This window comes from Pelobates fuscus, chromosome 13 (assembly GCF_036172605.1).
Source record: "Pelobates fuscus isolate aPelFus1 chromosome 13, aPelFus1.pri, whole genome shotgun sequence".
In the NCBI taxonomy this organism is placed as follows: domain Eukaryota; kingdom Metazoa; phylum Chordata; class Amphibia; order Anura; family Pelobatidae; genus Pelobates; species Pelobates fuscus.
Genome location: NC_086329.1, coordinates 21,501,652 through 21,522,844, shown reverse-complemented (window position 1 = coordinate 21,522,844; position 21,193 = coordinate 21,501,652). Strand labels below are relative to the sequence as shown.

General features: G+C 40.0%; 1 protein-coding gene across 7 annotated transcripts in view; it reads right to left on the bottom strand.

The window, feature by feature from the left end:
- Positions 1 to 21,193, bottom strand: part of NRXN3 (neurexin 3) — a 532,717-nt gene that overhangs the window by 363,156 nt on the left and 148,368 nt on the right. For 5 of the 7 annotated variants that reach the window (XM_063439595.1, XM_063439596.1, XM_063439597.1 and 2 more), the window contains 3 exons: positions 13,977 to 14,360; positions 5,119 to 5,322; positions 691 to 717 (listed from right to left, as the gene is read on the bottom strand). In XM_063439595.1, the coding sequence (XP_063295665.1) occupies positions 691 to 717; positions 5,119 to 5,322; positions 13,977 to 14,360 (615 nt within the window). The remainder of the gene's footprint in view (positions 1 to 690; positions 718 to 5,118; positions 5,323 to 13,976; positions 14,361 to 21,193) is intronic. The other 2 variants (XM_063439600.1, XM_063439602.1) reach the window with 1 other exon arrangement.

Here is a 21,193-nt window from a genome sequence, read left to right as displayed (position 1 = left end):
GTTGACTACATTTTTTGAATCTGATCTGAAAGTGTCTGTCAAACTGCTCCCCATACTCACACTCACTCTCACATAAGTGAAAAGTCAGTAATGGAGAACTTCTCCACCCATACCTGAAACTGTCTCTGTGTATTAATATATACAATTTAGGGTTTCTTTACAACCTTTAAGTGAGTTATTTGAGTAATTTGAGCTGGAAACTTACTGCACTGAGATGGTCAAATTATATGTACCATCAGGAAGAAACTGAGATAAATATATTGGCTTAGGTGCCTATTACAAGATATCCAAACACGTTCAAATTTACAGCAATAAACAATATTTTATCAGTAAAAAAAAAATAGCATGCAAAGTGTAGATAATATTACATTGAGCAGCATTAACGCTGAATTATCTGTCCAAAATAAAGGCAAAATGACAATATTGGTTGCAAATGCATATATGGCTGCAGTTTGCACAATCACCACTGGGTGTCAGTGTACCTGCACTATAATTAAAATGCAAGCCATGACAGCCACGGATTCAGACAGAGAATTCAAAGATACTGTCAATCAATGTTGAGAATTGTTTATCTTAAAACTGCACCAAAACAACCAAAAAGCACCAAGAGAATGCAAACAATAGCTCAGATTTAATTATACAAGAAAAGTGAGAGAAAGAACAAAATGAGATTTGAGGGTGTAAACTTACTGGCGTTACAGTTTATCCTGATACAGTCTAGATGGGAAAAAATAAATGAAAGATGAAATCGCATCCTTCAAGGTTACAGCTGCAGTCATCCAAAAACAGTTAAGTCCACCCTTCCGGGGACAGACACACGCAACAATAGTGGCCATTTTATATGTGAAATCATCGGGTGTGGGTGTACTGAGAGAGCCTGCGTGTTTGCAGAAATTCATGGCATATAAAATGTAAACAATGTATCACTATAGGTCTTCTTTACAAGTAAAATGGTGCAATGTATGTGGAGGTTGTGGGGTAAATGTAAGGATGTGTCCTAGGCTGGCATGCCAAGCCTAATGTGTGAAGGACTGTACAATTCTATAAAATGGCCACGTACAAACGACTAACCGCACGAACACATTGCTCCAGAAGTAATAGTCACCTCCAAAGGGGAAGCATTTGGGGTCTTAGCATAGTTAAGGAGCACAGAATCTGGGAATCCCCAGTATTTCCCCCTCCAAGACCCATTTAGGCTGCTGACGGTGGCATTGGAGAGCTGTAAGGGGTGAGGGATTTGAGAAGAAAGCTACAACTACTCTGAAAATGAGCAAACAGTCCAGCATTGGTTAAAGGTACATTCACTCTTACAGACTCCGAGCAGCAGGAATCTAGGAGAACCTGAGTTCTAGGTTTTAGTTGGCCGTGTTTAATAAACGTCCCCATTATTATCTCCCAAAATATAAATATGTTTAATATTATTCTCCTCATTGTTTTGAGCAAGCAGAATTTTTAGGAGAAATAGCTATAAGATTCTATGCCATAAATATGTGTAGATGGAATCAAAGCAGTAGGTGTAACCTGGTCAGTAATGTGAAACTGTATCTTTTTAGTAGTTAATTGTAGTTTACTTCAAGTAAGATTGAAGGCACCTTCCCAGACAGGAACGTACTATGGCACAGCATTATGGTATATGGCTCTGATGCTGTGTTTTGTAGGCAAAGAACATTAACCCAAGGTGGATTTTCTGGCTCTCTGTTGTTTCGTGCGATTAGGTTTGCTGTGTGTCGTCAACCGCAACAGAAAAGTGGGAGCAAACAGCCTCAGAGAACCTGTGAGATCAGCTGACAGTGGGGGGACGCGTCACAAAAAAGGGGTCTGGCAGTGCATCAAAAATGGATTAAAAAAATGTTTTGCAAAAAGTTAGGGCTTATGTGAGAGAAAATCAGAACCTCAGCCTTGCTAACAAAGGAAGGAACGTGACGGGAAATGGCGAGAGAGCTCATAAAGGGAATGGTGAAAAGGCTTGTAACAAAACATAAGGATAAGTGGGAATCGACATGGCAAGAGTTGATAAGGAGAGGTGACCGAGGAATGTGATCAGGAAAGGAAACAGCAACAGAATAGAAACGGGGAGGGGGGGGGGAGAATTGGTTAAGAAGAGAGAGAAAAATAAGTGGTCAAAGAGACGAGAGATAATCCGGAATCAAGATGGAGGGAGACAATGATGAAAGAAAAAAATAAATAAAAGGACAATAATCAGATTGTGAAAGAACATGTAAAGGACATGTTCAAAGTGAACTGTGATCAAGAAAGAGAGAATTTGAAATGATCAGAAAAGAAGATAATTACATGCTATTTAGAGCTTCTTTTTTTTCCAGCAGTGCAGTATCTATGAGGGACAGGCCTCACAGTGTCAATAACAGATGCTCTTTTTTCCTTAAAGGGTGGGTGGATGTGGTAAAAACAAACAAACAATAATGTTAAGGTTGGGTGTTCTGATCTTCATCTGACATGACTGTGAGTAACAGGGGTAACTGTGCTGGTGGTGTAGGCTCAACTCCTTTATATCTGGTATCAGATATTGTCTCGTGATGATTGCTGCTAAGCACATAGAGCGGCGGGGCTTTTCGCACACCCCCTACAAGCTGCTCAGCACGCTCTGTTCTCAAGGCTGTTTGCTGTACGGGCCGCAGGCTTCAGGCCTTTGAAGGGTAGTGAGTGCCATCTTTTGAAGTAACATGGCCGATGGAACAGGTTTAATAAACTTAAAAACACAGGGAGAGAAAGAGAGAGAAAGGAAGAAAGACAAGCACAAAGGCAACACAAATAACACCACACTGCACAGAGAACCGACTGCAGGAAAACAAGAAAGACCCAACACAGTCTCAGCACCCTCAAGTGGGCCACACTCCTCCTGGATAAAAACTATTAATTCAGGGTATGAGACATGTGACATGGCACACTTCGGAAAAAAACAGACCATAAGCTGGTTGGTGTGCAGTCACTTATCAGAGACTGTTTTGGGTGGGAAAAGCGACAGAAAAGGCATGAGGAAAAGGTGAATTAACACATTAATATGGGTTAGAGCGAAAGGAAACCACCCCAGCAATGTACAAGGGACAATTTGGTTTTTTTCTAGACAAACTGTACTTTACTATATGATTCCCAATACAGTTACTGATCAAAGACCTGTCAATAGTAAACGTGAGGCTCAGCTATCTGGAAATCTGATCACATATACAGACTACAGAACCATAATTGGCTCTCAAACATGGGTACTCGGAAAAAGTTGCATAAAAATCTATGGATCAGAGAGAGAATACTGGAGACAGGCAGAGCAAAACAGCTGGTGCAGAGAAGGGCACCATCCTCAATTTAACTGCAGTGTCAATCTCTACCGAATGCGTCCAATAAAGTGCCAGCCTTGGGAGACTGCAGTTCTAGACAGAAATATATAATAACAGGCCAGGCTCTACAACACCCCGTTCTAACATTGAGAAAACAATATATCACATTAACATTCTATAATGAAATGCACCAGCCTTCGAAATTGACACTTTATTGAATACACCTAGTAAAGCCTTCCGCAGATCACCATGAGCCTCTACATAATGCACTCAACATCAAAGGTTGCATAATCCATTCCTACACAGCCCGTCGGTTCACAAATGTAGGATTATCCAATGTTGTTACTGTGGGAATACTGACAAAACATGGATCATGGAAATGTAACAATATGGGAACAGCTGCCAAAGGCCAGCCTTAAACTCTAAACAACACAGTCGAGCCTCTGCGAAAAAGACCTCAACATTCTACACAATAGCTATCCTTAACCTGAGCTAAAGCATTTTAATAAAAAGTTTTTACAGAATGCAGGCCAAGTTCCAACTACTAGACAATACGGCCACAATCTCCTACAAAGAGCAGGCTGTGCCTCTACACATTACTGTATGACTGTTTACATGCCCTAATTGCTACCGAACAGAACCTGAATATGCAGAATACAAAAAAGAAATACAAAACAACACAGACCTTATAGAAGTCAGCCTGAACACAATACAATCCCATTCCCTCCATAACACTGTATGAACTTCTACCTGAGCCTTAATATCACTCTTCGTGCCTACCAAATGTTCAGGATTTAGGCTTTCCCAATACTAACACAGGGGAGTCTCTGCAGAATGCAGTCCTGGTTCCAGCTGCTACACAATGTCCAAACCTCTTATAATACAACACAGACCTTCTAAAGGCTTGATCATAGCCCCTAAGCAGTGCAGTCTGGGTCCATATTACTGATTATCATATTAATCTACAAGAATCACCGACAATGGTGATTTTTCAAAACGTAATATTAAGATTCAACATGGACATTTGGGTTGAAGAAGACTTGTTTCGGGACAAGTGCAACACCCCAGCTCTAGACTCTACACAGCATTGCCCAAGCCTCGACAAAATGCACCTTAAGCATTTAAACAACACAACCTGTCAAATCTACACAATGCTCAGTCCAAGCACTGGATTCCATACAATACAGCTCGAATCTCTACACATTACAGCACAATTCCTAACCTCCACTCAATGTTTTCAAAACATAATAAAAGCAATAATATAATAAAAAAAATTTTTAAGTGACAGTTGTCTTTTTTACTTTAGTCAACACAGACTAAACTTCACCTCCATGCAACAAGGACAAGCCAAAACTCTGCACAATACAACCTAAACTCCACACTGCACACAATAATGTCTAATCTAACCTTCTCGAAATACAGCCTAAAGCTCAGCCTTCACACAACACCATCTCAACCTCCACATAACACAGCCTGTACCCAGTCTAAACAAAACATACTCTACACTTATAAACACCCGCACGGCAAACCTGAAACATCAAACCTTTACACAGCACAGTCTAAACCCACCCTCTGCATCAAATAGTCCAAACACTAACCTCCCCACAACATCGATTGGTAAGCGATGGAAAGGGTAATGACAGGAATATGGAACAGCCATAAAATCCCCTCTGATTACATTGTATCGCCGGGTTATTTCAAGGCTGTTCCAGAATAGGAACATGCAGGTAAAATGCAGTTTAATGCAGCCAAATGTGGTGAAAAGAAATACACTGACAGGAAACCCACAACACCATCTCCCAGGACATAGGAAGGGCTAATACAATACCTAGGTTGACAGTGAGTTTGACCTTTCCACTGTCTAGCTCCAACTTCAAGGTGTCGGCAGAGTCTCTGGACGTGGTGGCTACCAATAACCCATAGGCTCGCTGAGACTTGAAGCGAAAAGAGACATCCTCGGCTTCAGTGTGCATCACAACTGGCATGATAATTTTCATATACATGCTCCCATCATAGCTCAGGATGGAGGCCTCTGAAAGACAAAGAAAAACAACAAATGTCAACATAAATTCTGCTCCTCTGAGAAATGTTGATTGTAAAACACTTGAGCAAAATACAGATTAAGGCTACCTAAAATCACCTGCATGTTCCGGGTGTGCCCCTAATTCTCACCCCCCCCCCCCTTTTTTTTAAATATATATAATAGAACACTTGCATACAGCAGGACATCTTATGATACACCAGGGAATCGAGTCAGGGTATGACATCAAAACCACAACAGCAGACTATAGTGGTTATACTGCTTAAAGTAACCCTTTAAAGGGACCACTCCTGACCCCTATAGACCCTCAGTTTGTGTGAAGAGTGTGTTCTCTTTTTTTTTTTTACATTTTACAAAAACGTAGATTACAATAGAACTTGGCACCTTCATAAATTCACCCCCTTGGATGTCAATGAGACAACCAGTCCTGTTACTTTCTGGCAACTTCTGAGCATTAGGAAGTCTGTGATTGGACAGTCACAGAAAGTCTGGGCTGAGTTAAAGGGGGAGGGCTTGCAAAAGCAGCAGACAAGAGTTCCGCAGGTTTTGCAAGCTGTTTTTAGATATAACCACAATTGAAAATGCAAAATCAAATGCATGCATTTCGTTTGTGGTCGATCTACTAAAGAGTGATTGTCACATATGTGGCTAAGGCTGTAAGCTTCACACTCAGGCAGTATTAGAAGCATTTTGAGTGACAATAGTCAATCTGCCTAAACATTGGGTACACATGCTTAGAGACTGTGGACTGCGGCACCCTTGTGACAGGTAAGCAGATGGGATGTGTTTTATGGAAGGTGGGGCATGCTAGCTGGGTAGGTATTTGACCTGAGCTGGTACGGCTTTCTAGCCGCTGGGAATGTGTGATTCTCATTTTGAGCATGTTCCCTTTTGAGAAGAGCTATGAAGTGTGAAAAGGATGTAATGCAACTATTTACTAGAGGGCGTAAAGGAGAATCTGAGGAATAAATCAGGAAAAAGACATATTATTTGTCTGAGGTAGAGATGAGAAACAAGAACATTACTGGCATTTTTTTTAGTCATTGATCAATGCTTTGCATTTGTTATGAAAAAAGAAAAAAAAATAGATGCATGGCCAGTTTTTAATGTAAAGAATTTTAGCGCATCCTCCAATAGCCACTTTTTATATCTTGCTGGTCAAAGGATTCACACTCTTTATATCTACCATTCAACACATACTTATTTTTCCTCCTTATCCAACATTCTGTCTCTCTAAATCTTCCAACCCCTAACATCTGCCCCACTACATCTCCAAACCTTCAAAATATGCTCCTCTATATTACCCCTCCTCTAGCACCTACGTATTCTACGTCTGATCTCTAACCAAAGATTTTATAACATCAACTGGGAAGACCATCAAGCCCTGTCCAGCAATGTTTTCATGGGCCAAATCTATAGTGTGCAGCTGGTAGACCTGATGACTACACTAGTCGGAGTGTACTTTCTTCCAATATGAACCAACATTAATAAAGTACCCCCTAATCAGGCACCCTGGATCAGGGCTGCCCAACAGGTAGATCCCCAGATGTTGTAGAACAACAACTCCCATGATGCTTTGTCATTCTAAATGCATTCTAAAGGCATGCAAAGCATCATGGGAGTTTTAGTTCAATAACATCTGGTGATCTACCTGTTGGGCAGCCCTGCCCTAGATTGTCAGCTTTGGAATGCTAATCATGTGTACTTTCTTCCAATATGAACCAATATTAATTGAGTACCCCCTAATCAGGCATTTACACACCCCAGATTGTCAGCTTTGGAATGCTAATCATGCTCTTTTGAACAGAGTCTCTAAAGCACATAACTGTAAAAATGCAAGAGCTAAATCCCCCAAAGGGGTTGTGGCCCTTTAATCACAAGAGAATCTTTAACCCCTTAAGGACACATGACATGTGTGACATGTCATGATTCCCTTTTATTCCAGAAGTTTGGTCCTTAAGGGGTTAAAGGATAACCTCTTAACAGCTTGGCTGGGGGTTAACTACCCTAACAGTCTCTGTGGGGCCTATTAATACATAGTATTCCATTGAATGTTTCTGTATTTACTGCACATTGTTGAACACGTCCTATTTCAATACAGTGTGGGATGATGCAGTGTGTCACACGCTGCTAGGAGGTACAGTAAGAGGATGATACAGTGTATTATAGAGATATGGGGCTATGCAGTGGAGTAAGGATGAAGCATTCATAGACATGCTATTCACGTCTTGCTTGGATTAATTTAAGCACGCGGTTAATACACCTTTAATCTCACAATCCCATTTTTGTAAGGAAACACGGCGAGAGAAGCAATTCTTATTTTAACCCCTGCTATGACACGTGAGTCTCCAATACCCCCAGTCCGATTTGAGATTCTCCGAGGGCACACGTGGCTGGGAAAGGGTGCAGCAGAGAAATAGCCTCTGCATCTCACCATAGAACAAGCTCTTTAATAATCAGGCTTTTTTTTTCAAAGCATAAGATTAGAAGAAATCCTCAGCTCAAGAAGATCTGTAATTACAAAGTATTAACAAGCCTAGAAAGGAGTCTACAACAGCGCCATCCAATGGCAAGAAGGGCAAATACACAATAAGAAATAGATGAGCGTGCCACAGTTGCAGACATGGGAGTATCTGCATATTACATGGCAAGATATTGAGCCTTATTTAAAGGGTTGAGAAATATCTGTGTGAGCCACTAGGGGAGAGATGCAGCTGCAGGTAACACAGGAGGGGAAAGAATCAAACGAGCAGTACCTGTGTGTAGAGGGGGGGAAATGGTAGCTATGAGTATCCCAGGCAGTTGAAACATAGGTTAAGATACTTGCATAAAACAACTGTATATTGAATACAGGGAAGAGGTGTTTGTATATTACAAAGAAGACCCTTTTTTTTTTTTTTTTTATTCTTTATTTTTGCTGTGCAGAAAAATCCTGCAAAGCCACAACAGTAATGCACGAATGTAAACTGACAATAAATAAGAACATTTAAACTAATGGCATTTCATTTGAAGACTAAAGAAAATAAGGAAGGCTTACATATAATTGTAATTGGCACCAGACCCGACACGCAGAACTTAGATCACAGCTAACTAAGATTCTCATATAGAATGGATAGCGGCGTATTAACCGTCTTTAGAACTGGCCGAGCTTAACACAGAGATAGATAAGATAGTCGTCTAGGAAACAGGCAAAGAGCAGAGTCTGGAAGCAAACGTAGAGCAACAATGCCACACAGGCACACAAATGGATAACCAAGCCAGGGTCAAGGGACACTGTATGGAGAAAGTACAAGTAACTAGCCAAATTTAAAATACATGGGACAGATATGGAACAAAACACTCTTTGATCACCACAAGGAAAAACCATGGCAAAGCAGAGAGGGTTTAAATGGGCCTTGAAAGGAAGTGGTTGGCCAGTATAGTTTCTGCAATGCCAAGTGGTGCCAGAACAAAGTCACAGAAATGCCACTTTTTTGCATTGACCAGCATTCAAAACGCCGCAGAATTACATAGGTTTATGGTATGTGTGGAAAAAGGCAAAATGACCCACACCTGGGAGTGCGCTAACAGGTAATGTCACAGAAGAATCATTAGTATGAGACAAGATAGGCCCCATTGGATCTTAACTTCCAGCAAAATATAGGTTGCTATTATCAATATTAAATGGCCTTGAGGCACAATATTTGCTTTTTCTCTTGCACAGTGATTATTTGTTTCCTCTTGTTATTGCATTCTGTCTAAAAGGGGGAGACCTTAATAATATAGCGATAATTTTTTTAACTCTTAGGTGTGTTAGTTTATGAAAAATAGTTAAGTTTTTTCAAGATTTGCTTGAATATAGTGGTATGATGGCACTAGGAAGAAGGGACCTTGTCCTGACTGGAATGGACAGCCCCACGTAGTAAAACACAGTTAGGCAATGCAGTTTGCAGGAAAAAGGGTAATCACTCTATGTTTCTCCCTGGAAAGAGAGGGTTAAAAGGCCCTCATTAACCAAAAGCGACCATGCCACAGTCCTAGCCTTCATGTGCATCTCATCAGTTTATCATGCACATTCCCTTAGGGGCTGGTGGGATTACATTATGCGAAAAGACGAGACGGACTGCTTTGTGAAATTAATTGGAAAATAGCTGTCTGGGTTTTTTGATCCAGTGCCCACAGGGTGTGCTACTCAAATCGTCGTAGATAGACTGGCTCTCAACAAGATGTGATCAACTTGTTATTGGTTGTTCACACAGCAGATCATCATCCAACTTTTTTCACAAGGATCTTAAAGAATCTTTTGTGAATAAATTAAGGTTCCTTCTCAGGGAGAAAAAATAAAAAGAAAGAGAGGTGAGAACGGACAACAGCTCAATTAGCCTGCCCTTCAGTGGGTCCACGCTCAGATCTCAAGCTGGTTTTAGCTCATCTTGTGCCATTACAGGGAGAACATATCTGAAGCATATCAGACTGGTCTCACCCGTAGTCAAAATGCCAGCAAGTTCCCTATGCACGAGAGATTCAGCAATCCCAGACGATCGTTTCAACCTTGTAAGGTATCACCAGTGAGGTATAGCCAATATCCCTCTAGCCACCGTGAGCAAAGGGTCCATGTCTGCATTGTCTTTAAACTTAAGGAGAGAAATACAAGTAGCAAGAGAGGTGAGAACGGACAACAGCTCAATTAGCTCACCAAAGCACAGGCTAATTGTGCTGTTGTCCGTTCTCTCCTCTCTTGCTACTTGTTTTTCTCGCCTTAAGGTTCCTTCTCCACTTGCTATATAATAATTTAGTTTGATTCAGGACATGTGGTATGTGTCTTTTAGATTATTATTTTTGTCCACAAGAAATTCTTATTTGAATCTATGCAATTGAGTACCAAATTTAAAAGTGACATACCTTCAAATTTGTATGTATACACCTAGAATGTCCACACTGATTTACAAGCATTGCAAGTTTGTGCTATTTGGTTTTTTTTAATTTTATTTAAGCTGGATATTTATGTAAAAGGCTAAAAATTCTTGCTGTTCTACAAATGTGGCCTTCTTTTTTCTTCCTTTACTTGAGGATGAGTTTTTATGACTAGTTGTTTTAACTGCAAGCTTAGTCTTACCCCATCTCTTGATCTCACCCTCTCTCAATCTCTCTTTTCCTCTGTTTCTCCCTTTCTTTCTATTTAAAATAGCATATCTTGCCCTCTCTCTTCATATCCTCCAATATATGCTCACTCAGTCTCTACCACTTTAACTCAATATTCTCCCTTCAGTTACCCTGACTATTCTTTTCCTGCTCCACCCCATCCCCTATAAAACTTTGCTGCCTCCCCTCTCTCATTTCATCCACTCCCCTCTAACATGTTATACCTAGATTTTGCTATTTGTCGCTTTCCAGCACACAAGCTGCACACACTATAAAACTAATGATGCATGCCCTAGCCATCATAAAAAATAATGAAGATCCAGTGTCTGCAAATCTCACACAATTTTCTTCCTATAGAGGACTAGGTAGCACCATGACCTCTTATGTAGAGAGGCAAGAATGCCTTTAACCAGTTCACTATTTAACCAATGGCACAAAGAGCAAAGTGTATGATCTTCTTCAGAAAAGGGGTAGATGGTTCAGTCTTCCAGTAACAGTTGGAGAACATTATCTTCAGTTTCTTTGTCACACTGATACTAAACACAGACTACATTGGAATGGAATGAGGGAACAGAAAAAAGCCCTCTTTCACAAATCCAGATATACAGCCGATAATAGCACAAAATATGTTCAAGAAAATATAATACTCTACTTTGAAAGGTTTTCTGAAAGCACTGATAGAATAATAAACTTGTCTATCTGGCTAACTGAGGCTACTTGTTCAAAATTTATTTAAAAAAAAGTAAAGTACACTTCACAAGAAAAGCATACATTATTTTAAATGGTAAAAAAAAGTTTTTTGTTTAACAAAACATCAATCTAGATCTGAGAGTGGACTTGTTGTTCCTATGATAGATGGATAAAACAAGTTATCTTATGCATCAGCTGAGGACGGAATACCGGCAGGAGAGGGTCAGTGGTGAGAATGTGAAATTGATACGTTAGTAGCAATGAATGGAACTTAGTTTGGATTCTGAAAACATTACCTATGTGATGTCACTGACTGGGCAAATCGTTGGTGAGGTAAATAAACAGAATCTTAGGACTGACTCAATCTAGGGAACCGAGAGATCAATCTATATGCCTTGGCATAAAAGAAGGCAGAACGCAAGGTCTGGTTCTATATAACAATTCGCAACGAGGCACTGTGTTGGGTCAGAACTACACAGCAAAACATATGACATATTGTCTACTACTCTAAGAGTCTATTCTCATCTTCTTTCTTGAAAATGATCAGGAAAACATCTGTTCTGTGGGCAACTTTTGGCCTTGTGAATGGATATGGCCATTTTTGGTCTTGATGAACAGATTCATGGCCAGGTTTCCCAGTATAGGTGCTTAGTAGATAGATAGAGGATTCCCTATTACAACGGTTGCAGCCATATAGCTTTTTAGGGAGGTAGATGACCTTAGCACTGATTAATATGGTTCCTGGATATATGTCCACCCCATGGCTTAGTGAATGGACAATTCCAGGTTTTCCCTTGGTTAATGAATATGGACAACACTTAAAAGATTAAAACAATATATGACCAGCATTTGCCTTGGTAGATTACTACTTGCAGATCTTGTTTGGTAAACAGCAATGTTACAATGGTGAGAAGACATGTATTCAGCTCTTGGCTCATAGAATATCTATGGCAGCCTCTTGCCTATACGGAGGTTCATCAAGTATCATTAACTAGAATTACATAATAGAAGAAACTTTATAATTCTGATGTGTCCCTATAAGTTGAACATTGTCTTGTTCTGTAGCCCTTCAGATACCCTCCTAGGATTCTATCTACTAGATAAAGTGCCAAGTTTGTGCACACATGTTCATCATAGATTTGTACTTAAATATCAATAGCATCTGGGGTCCACTAAATTACTGTTATGTGGCATCTCACAGCGAAAACCATGAGAACGCACGGCATATATTATTAATTATGTGTGTAGAGTGAAAAAAAGCATGCTTTTACTATTGAATGATACATACTCATCCTGCCATGTGTGTAAATATTTAACATTTTAGTAACATGGGAGAAAGTCAGTCAAGCGTTTTAACAGACAAACTGTAAATAAGGGCTGGAGTGATTTCACTCAGCTGGGAATTCGACTGAACAACAGCTGCCACCTCTACATACCGTGAAATACCCTTTGTAATAACTAATTACATTATTAGGTAATTAGTGCATCTCCAATAGGTTGACATCAAAGACCCAGTGGTTTCATCTCTGAAAACCCTCAGCTTTGGAAGCGGTCACTAACATTAACGCTTGGATACTTTTCCAAGTATGATGATGTTTCTGAGACAATACAGCATCTTGTTTCATCTGGTGTAACAAAGAAACCAATATTGATGGGAGATACGAACCAGACTACCAATCAGTCTACTAGTTTTGAAACCTCAAGCTGATTTTTATGTAAACGATAAAAAGAGCCCCTTTACCACCACTATTGGAAGGATATTCCATGTGCCTTTTACTTCTTCTTTAATTTAGTATTTTCTTACATTATCTCTCCGTTTTATCTTCTTGCTATACACTATGGCCTCTTTATTTTTTTTTATTTTTTTTTTAGTAATTCCCAGTTTTTCATCTCTCCATTCTATCTTGCATAAATAGTAAGAAATTAATGGATATTTTATTTGTTTTTGATTTTGCAAATCCAAGCATTTTAGTTCCTTGAATGTTGTCTAAATGCTCTGCTCACAAACAGCATAGTATCATCACCTAATAATATGCTCATGCAGCTCTCACTGGACCAGCTCAGGATACTTTAGGACTGTCTTCCTGAATCCGGGACTGTTGAGGGATATGTTTTAGATGAATGAGTTTTGGATGAATTGCACATTTTTCCTCATTATGATCTACGTATGTATAGGTGTAAACGTGTAACTGGACACATTAATGAATCTTCCACAGCCGTGCATGTTATGCATACAAACACGACATTCTAAATATATATGAGAGTCAGTGGCTTCTAATATGGTAGGCATCTTGGTGACTTTTGGCCCTCGCTCCTAGAGTCACACACAGACAAACACATACCATGCATGCTGTGTACTCACTTATTGTATGTTTTGTATTTGTACATACCCCACATCCTAAACACACAATATCTGTGTCAGCATACACTGTACATTCCTTACACACACTGCACACTCTGTAACAAAATGTAAAAAGCATTCTAAAATATTAACCACTTGGAAAAAAAAATAAAAAATCTATGTAAAGAGTACATTTTCCCCCATCACTATCACAGTGTGATCAACTGCATTGCATACAAAAGTGAGTCAGCCCTACTCTGTTCTGTGCTTGTGACGTTAGGACTGAAGTCACAGTGTATTGTGTGTCACCTTAGCTTGCTTGCTACATATATGTTGCTATTAACTAATGCTCTTTTGTCTAAGTCACTTAGCCAGGCTCCTCATGGGAAAAAGCAGCCATGCCTCTTTTCTGGGTGTTCTAAAGAAGATCATTGCTTTGCCATTCAAATCCCATAGGTCACAGAGCTGTTATTCAGTCCAACGTTACACTTACCTCTTTCACAGGTTCTACCCCAGTGCCCTGTGCCAGTACAATCACATACGAAGCGGTTCCAACCATCTCTGCAGGCGGCATTGTTTTTGCAAGGGTAGCTATCGCACTGCTTTCCACTCATCCGAGAGCAAGAGGACTTCACCCCTGCTGCGTTCTGTGCTTCTGCCAATGCTCGGATGTTTTTACTGCGCCCGTCAATAAATAAGTCTCTGATGCACCCCACGTAACCATAGTTCAGCATAGCTGTCCACAGCTCAGTGGGCAGGATAAGCCCTGCACGGTTCTCTGGAAGACCCCCTAAATACATGTCTCCTTCCAAGTCCAGGATTTCACTCTCCCCACTGGCAGTGAATGGCGTGCGCTTGCTGTTCACAGAAATAGTGCCTGAAACGGGAAAAGAAAAAAGATACACATTATAACCCTGTATAAAACACCGTATTCCAATTAAGTTTAAAGAAATGCATTAGCAGTACACTGGTGCAATCTTGCCTTATTCAATCTTTCACTAAATGTCCACTAGAGAATATAGATATGATGGAGAGAACATGAGTGATGGAGAACAAGCAATTAATTAATGTAAGTAAAGACATGGAACAGAGCACCATGGATCTCCTATATGTGATCTCACAATATTGTAAGGAAGTAGCAGCCTCTGAGCTACTCACATCTCCATGCATTACATATCCCTTTGCCGTGGATATGAGTGCTAAGGAATCTCTGGCAAAAATATGCAATTTATTCAATAAACTGTGGACTAACTTTTAGCAGTTGAAGTGAAGGTGACAAGTGAATTGCTGCAATTTAGGCCCCCCAAAAAATAAGGTTAAGAAAAAAACAACAACAAAAAAAACACAAAAACCTTACATCCAGTTAATTTTCTAATCCTTTAGCTTTGACCTACATCTTGCATGTTGGTTTTCAATGCACCACAGATCATTGTTAGATGAATTGATCCCACAGTGTGCCAGAGAGCATTTTTTACAATATTTTTTTTTTGAATTTTTTTTCCAGATATAATATGGCCGCTATTACAATGCATTTCATGTGCTGTAAATGTTAATGGGGTCAGAGCAAAACGACTCATGCATGCCTGTTTTAATGGGATGCTATATCTTTTGGTATTATTAAATCTTCATTTAGTTTGTCTGTAATCCTCGTGACTTGAGACCGGAGAGAGGATTGATTTCTCATCTCTGCTCTACTGTGACATAATATAGGTCACAAGGGTTGCACAGCAGACCTAGCCTGCCTGCCGCCTACCTAGAGTCTTCCCCTCTAGCATTCCATGTGTACGTTAGAGTATCGACACAATCCCAACATATAATAGATGTTAATTCCGTAGGCAACAACGTATTTAGAGACAATGTCTGTTTTGTTATTTATTCGTACTGTTTTGCTTTCCCTTGTGATCTAATCCAGCTTCTGATTTGCTTCTTTGCTGTGTGCGTTATATGTGGATTTGGTGATTGTTCGGAACATCATTCCGTGTCTCGTCATGTGAAGAGCCAGATGTGTTAATGTCTGAAGACATTTTTATTTTAAGAACACAGTTCTAGATCAAGTGAGGATTTTCACAAGGTGAAGGACTTTGCCCATAAGACCGCAAAGGGATCATTTCCACACAATACAACCAAGACATAACTAGCACCTGAGTAAAGGCTCATGTTACAGCTAAGGGATACTCACCTTCTGAGTAAGAGTTTATGGTGGGAAACCTACACTTTGAGTATGGCTAATGGGTAATTTCTCCCTGTCTAGAAGTATAAGGTAAACCCATTTAATAAATACTCAGCGACTTAAGGTACAAAATGTAACCAGTGTTATAGATGGGGGAGGAACAAGGATGCAGGAATTGTCTTCTTTTAGAAATCTATATAATCTAACATACATGATGGAGTGCAAAAACTAACATGTAATGTTCTCTAAAGACTCTAGTCTGGAGCTGGGAAGACAAATGTCTGTGATTATCAGTTTTATGTTTGAATTGAATTGCATCCATTCAGAGGTAGCTCTCAATTGTGAGAAATGGTTTTATAAGAATGTAATGCAAGAAACAGCTTCTGGAACTGATAATAGGAAAATTCAGCAGTTTGTGTTGGATAAAACCCACATTCATTAAAGAATGTACGCCAAAGAGAACAAATGTGGTTGTTATTAATGTAGGCAAATTATATCGGTGTAATAAGTAGTATCAATCATCATGTACTCAGAGAGCATAACAGCTAATGTACAATTTCAGAATTTGAATGACCCACTCTGACCGTTGTTCTGAGGGTGACGTTATGTGGAGAGGGTGTGTTGAATCCGAAAAGAGACAACCTTTACAAGTAAATGTTACCACGAGAGCAAACCAGTTGGAAAAAGGTTGTAGAACATTCTGTTATCTTTAGATGTTTGCACAAGGGTGAAAATGTATGACTATGGACAATCAGTCCATGGAAACAAAAAAGGGAATGTATCCAGATCAACGATGAAATCCAAGTCAACACCCAGCCAGGGCCCATCAAGAAATACTTGGGCTGTTTATTTATGAAACTGTTTTGAAAATTGCAAAAAAAAATTATATATAAATGAGTTCTTTAGAAGAAAGAGAGATTTGGAGATGTAAAGTGCTCTTCGTTGAAGAGATAATCGTTCTCGAATATTAGAGTTATAAAAGTGGTTGGAATGTATAACCTGGTGTTCTGAAATAATAGTTCTTCCTTTTTGTGTGGACCTTGAACTAACTGATATTCTTTTTTTTTTTTTTCTTTAGAGGAAGGTGTCAAATAGTTAGTTGCTGTGAAGTCCAAGACAGTACAAAAATATGGAGGACACAAAGTTGCCTTGATGAGAATTTGAGGACTGTTGGAAATTGATTGTGGTGGTGCATTTGCCTTTTCGTCCTTTGCACCTGGAAGGTATTTTACCAAGAAGAAAGACACTGAAAAATAAATAATTGAAAAGCAATCTCTTCGTTTGTGTCGGATAAAGATATAAAGCTGGCTGTGGGCACTTTACATTTTAAGTTGTAGATAATCATGTTAAACTTGTCTTTTGTAGATCTCTTCATCTAGTTAGAGTTTTCAGACAAAGGGTCTCTTCTTTGGGGAAAGAGACGGCCACCACAGCAAATTGTGAACCTTTCATTTCTATCAGAAGTTATATTGCTATTTTGACACAATTTATATATATATGTCCTGATGAAAGTTTAGAATGTTAAACTGAAATGTTTATATTGTTAAATAAAAGTTAAGCTTAAGTAGATAAGTCCCAGGAGTGGAATATCTATCTATCTATCTATCTATCTATAGAGGAGGAGCATTGCTTGGAAGGTTGCACTTCTTAGAACGGATAATGAAGAATAGAGAAATGAAGAGTCTACATATGGTTATCCAAGAAGTGAAACGAGGCTTCTCAATGTGCCATACAGATATATGGTGTCCACATTGAGCTTCAATGATAAGCATGCTCATTATATGCATCCCTAGATGCTGGGAACATATTAACTAACTGAATAGCGTAAGACAATTACTTCCCATTGAAACTGAGCCATCTGTTTCCAAGCACCTACATTTCAGGCTTTCTTTGAAAGTTAATAAGAAGAAAATGTAGAGAATGGGCAGGTGGTCCATATAATGTCTGGCAACACATAATAATAATAATAATATAATATTAGAGTAAATAGTGTTCAGTGGGTTCCAGAAAAGTGAACAGAGTCAGAGCATAAAAGTCAAAAACAAAATAACAGTCCAGGTTGAAACAACAAGTATTACAAAATAAACATTAGAATGAGAACAATTAAGACTCCAAAGACGAAGTCCCAGATGGAGTCCATGAATTTAAAGCTTGGGTTATCTATATGCCATGATGATATTTAAGAGGAATGTTCATAAAAACATCCAAGAACTAAGGAATATGGAGTTACAATGTGGCATAAACAGAAGTGATTGGCGGGGAGGATGCATACATTTTAGCATGAGACATTATCTCCTAAATATAATACAGCCGCACTTGCTTACGGACATAGATTGAGCGGTGATGGCAATAGAAGCAGTGAACAATTACTGTGACAGGGATAGTCAAGGGATATTTACCATCTGACACAGCCGAGGGATTATAACAATAAACTAAAGGCATATAGTAAAGCCAACAGATTCCCTCTGACTAAAGGCACATGGTTAGGCCAAGGGACACTTACAGATTCTATTAAGGAATACTGTACTGCCAATAAATACCCTGACTAAAGGCACATGGTTAGGCCAAGGGACACTTACAGATTCTATAAAGGAATACTCTACTGCCAATAAATACCCTGACTAAAGGCACATGGTTAGGCCAAGGGACACTTACAGATTCTATAAAGGAATACTGTACTGCCAATGAGTACCCTGACTGAAGGCACATGGTTAGGCCAAGGGACACTTACAGATTCTATAAAGGAAAACTCTACTGCCAATGAGTACCCTGACTAAAGGCACATGGTTAGGCCAAGGGACACTTACAGATTCTATAAAGGAATACTCTACTGCCAATAAATACCCTGACTAAAGGCACATGGTTAGGCCAAGGGACACTTACAGATTCTATAAAGGAATACTCTGCTGCCAATGAGTACCCTGACTAAAGGCACATGGTTAGGCCAAGGGACACTTACAGATTCTATAAAGGAATACTCTACTGCTAATAAATACCCTGACTAAAGGCACATGGTTAGGCCAAGGGACACTTACAGATTCTATAAAGGAATACTCTACTGCCAATGAGTACCCTGACTAAAGGCACATGGTTAGGCCAAGGGACACTTACAGATTCTATAAAGGAATACTCTACTGCCAATAAATACCCTGACTAAAGGCACATGGTTAGGCCAAGGTACACTTACAGATTCTATAAAGGAATACTGTACTGCCAATAAATACCCTGACTAAAGGCACATGGTTAGGCCAAGGGACACTTACAGATTATATAAAGGAATACTCTGCTGCCAATAAATACCCTGACTAAAGGCACATGGTTAGGCCAAGGGACACTTACAGATTATATAAAGGAATACTCTACTGCCAATAAATACCCTGACTAAAGGCACATGGTTAGGCCAAGGGACACTTACAGATTCTATAAAGGAATACTGTACTGCCAATGAGTACCCTGACTGAAGGCACATGGTTAGGCCAAGGGACACTTACAGATTCTATAAAGGAATACTCTGCTGCCAATGAGTACCCTGACTAAAGGCAAATCACTAGGGAAAAATAGAAGAACCATTGCATATTTAGTTTCTGACTACAAAATGCAATGCATATGGCAGGGGTAGGCACTCCAGATGTTATGGAACTACATCTCCCATGGTGCTTTGGTTGCATTATAGGAGATTAAGTCTCCCACATCTGGAGTGCTGAAGGTTGCCTACCCCTGGCATATAGAATAAGAACAATAAAGGGATACCCTCTGCCTCGAGGTACACATTCAATCAAATGATAATTGCTGTGGAAGTGGAGGGATATAGTTTAACCAAACAACACCTGCACCCATGACCATAAATTAGGGTTTATTGCCCTGTGCATTTCAGAATAGGTTACCACCCACCACCTACTCTCAGCTGTATTTTTTTTTTTACAGTTTCAAAGATATGTACACAGATTAATCAATCTTAATGTCTGAAAGCGAGAGAACTGAGAACAGCTTAAATGTCAAGTATGTTTTTATTATAATGGTTAATGCACCAGACACAAGCTAAGAATCTAGAGAACAGGTCTCTCTACTTCTTAAATAAAGCTACAAGGGTCATCTTCAATACACTCTCCCTTAGACGTGTTGGAATAGACCGATTATAGAAAAAAGAGGACACCCATAAAACATATTAGATCTGATTGTTTTATAAGATATTATTCATCTCTGGATCATACTGGATAAGCTGGTTAAATAAAAAAGATAGGGGACAACCTTAGAACGTGTTAGGTAAGGTTAATCCACTGTACTAAAGGACAGAGTGAATTCCTAAAATGTTTTGAAGTAGGCGGTTTGACAGAATGAGACAAGTAGTGATGTCGCAAACATAAAATTTTCCGTTCGCGAACAGCGAACGCGAACTTCCGCAAATGTTCGCGAACTGGCGAACCGCCATAGACTTCAATAGGCAGGCAAATTTTAAAACCCACAGGGACTCTTTCTGGCCACAAGTGATGGAAAAGTTGTTTCAAGGGGACTAACACCTGGACTGTGGCATGCCGGAGGGGGATCCATGGCAAAACTCCCATGGAAAATTACATAGTTGATGCAGAGTCTGGTTTTAATCCATAAAGGGCATAAATCACCTAACATTCCTAAATTGTTTGGAATAACGTGCTTTAAAACATCAGGTATGATGTTGTATCGATCAGGTAGTGTAAGGGTTACGCACGCTTCACAGTGACAGACCAAACTCCCCGTTTAACGCACCACAAACAACCGCAAACAGTCTATTTGCACAACCGCAAACTCCCCATTTGCACAAGGTAGGATACCAAGCTAGCCATGTCCCGTTCCTTGTCCTCACTGATGTCATTGAAGGTCTCTTCCTCCACCCAGCCATATACAACACCAAGGGTCCCCGAAAGGTGACAACAAGCCCCCTGTATTTTTTTTTTTTTAAATGTACACTACTGTTACACCAGATAGGAGTTGCACTGGTGTGACACTGTGCCCTGGCAGGCCCTGAAACGCACACGTGTGAAGGAAACTGACTGCTATTATATTACAGTCAAAAACGTTTTTTTGTTTTTTTTTAAATGCAAGCTATTGTGACACCAGATATGAGTGGTGGCACTGGGCAAGTGGGCACAGTATACGCTGTGAGCCTGACACACACGCTGGCAGGCAGGCAACTGCAATTAGATTACACAGGAAAAATAAAAAAAGCAGACTGATGTTCTAGCCCTAAAAAGGGCTTTTTGGGGGCGGGGCCTGGACATCATGGCGGCTGGACGTACCTTGTGTGAGCTCCGAGCTCAATCATCCAACTAAGCCTGAAAAACCGCACACCAGCCAGCCAGGACCACCACAAAAGCCTGTAACCAGGACATACCCACCTCAGGAGCCAGCCGAGGCGTCCTGGGTCTGCCGCCCGCGGGTGCACGGAGCATCTGTCGAGGGTCCGGGGAGTGAGGCCTAGTAGTATCGCCGGACGGGGGAGGCGGCTGATCCCCTGCTCTGTGCGACCTAGTGCCCTCCCAAGCCTGTAATACAACCCTGTTCCC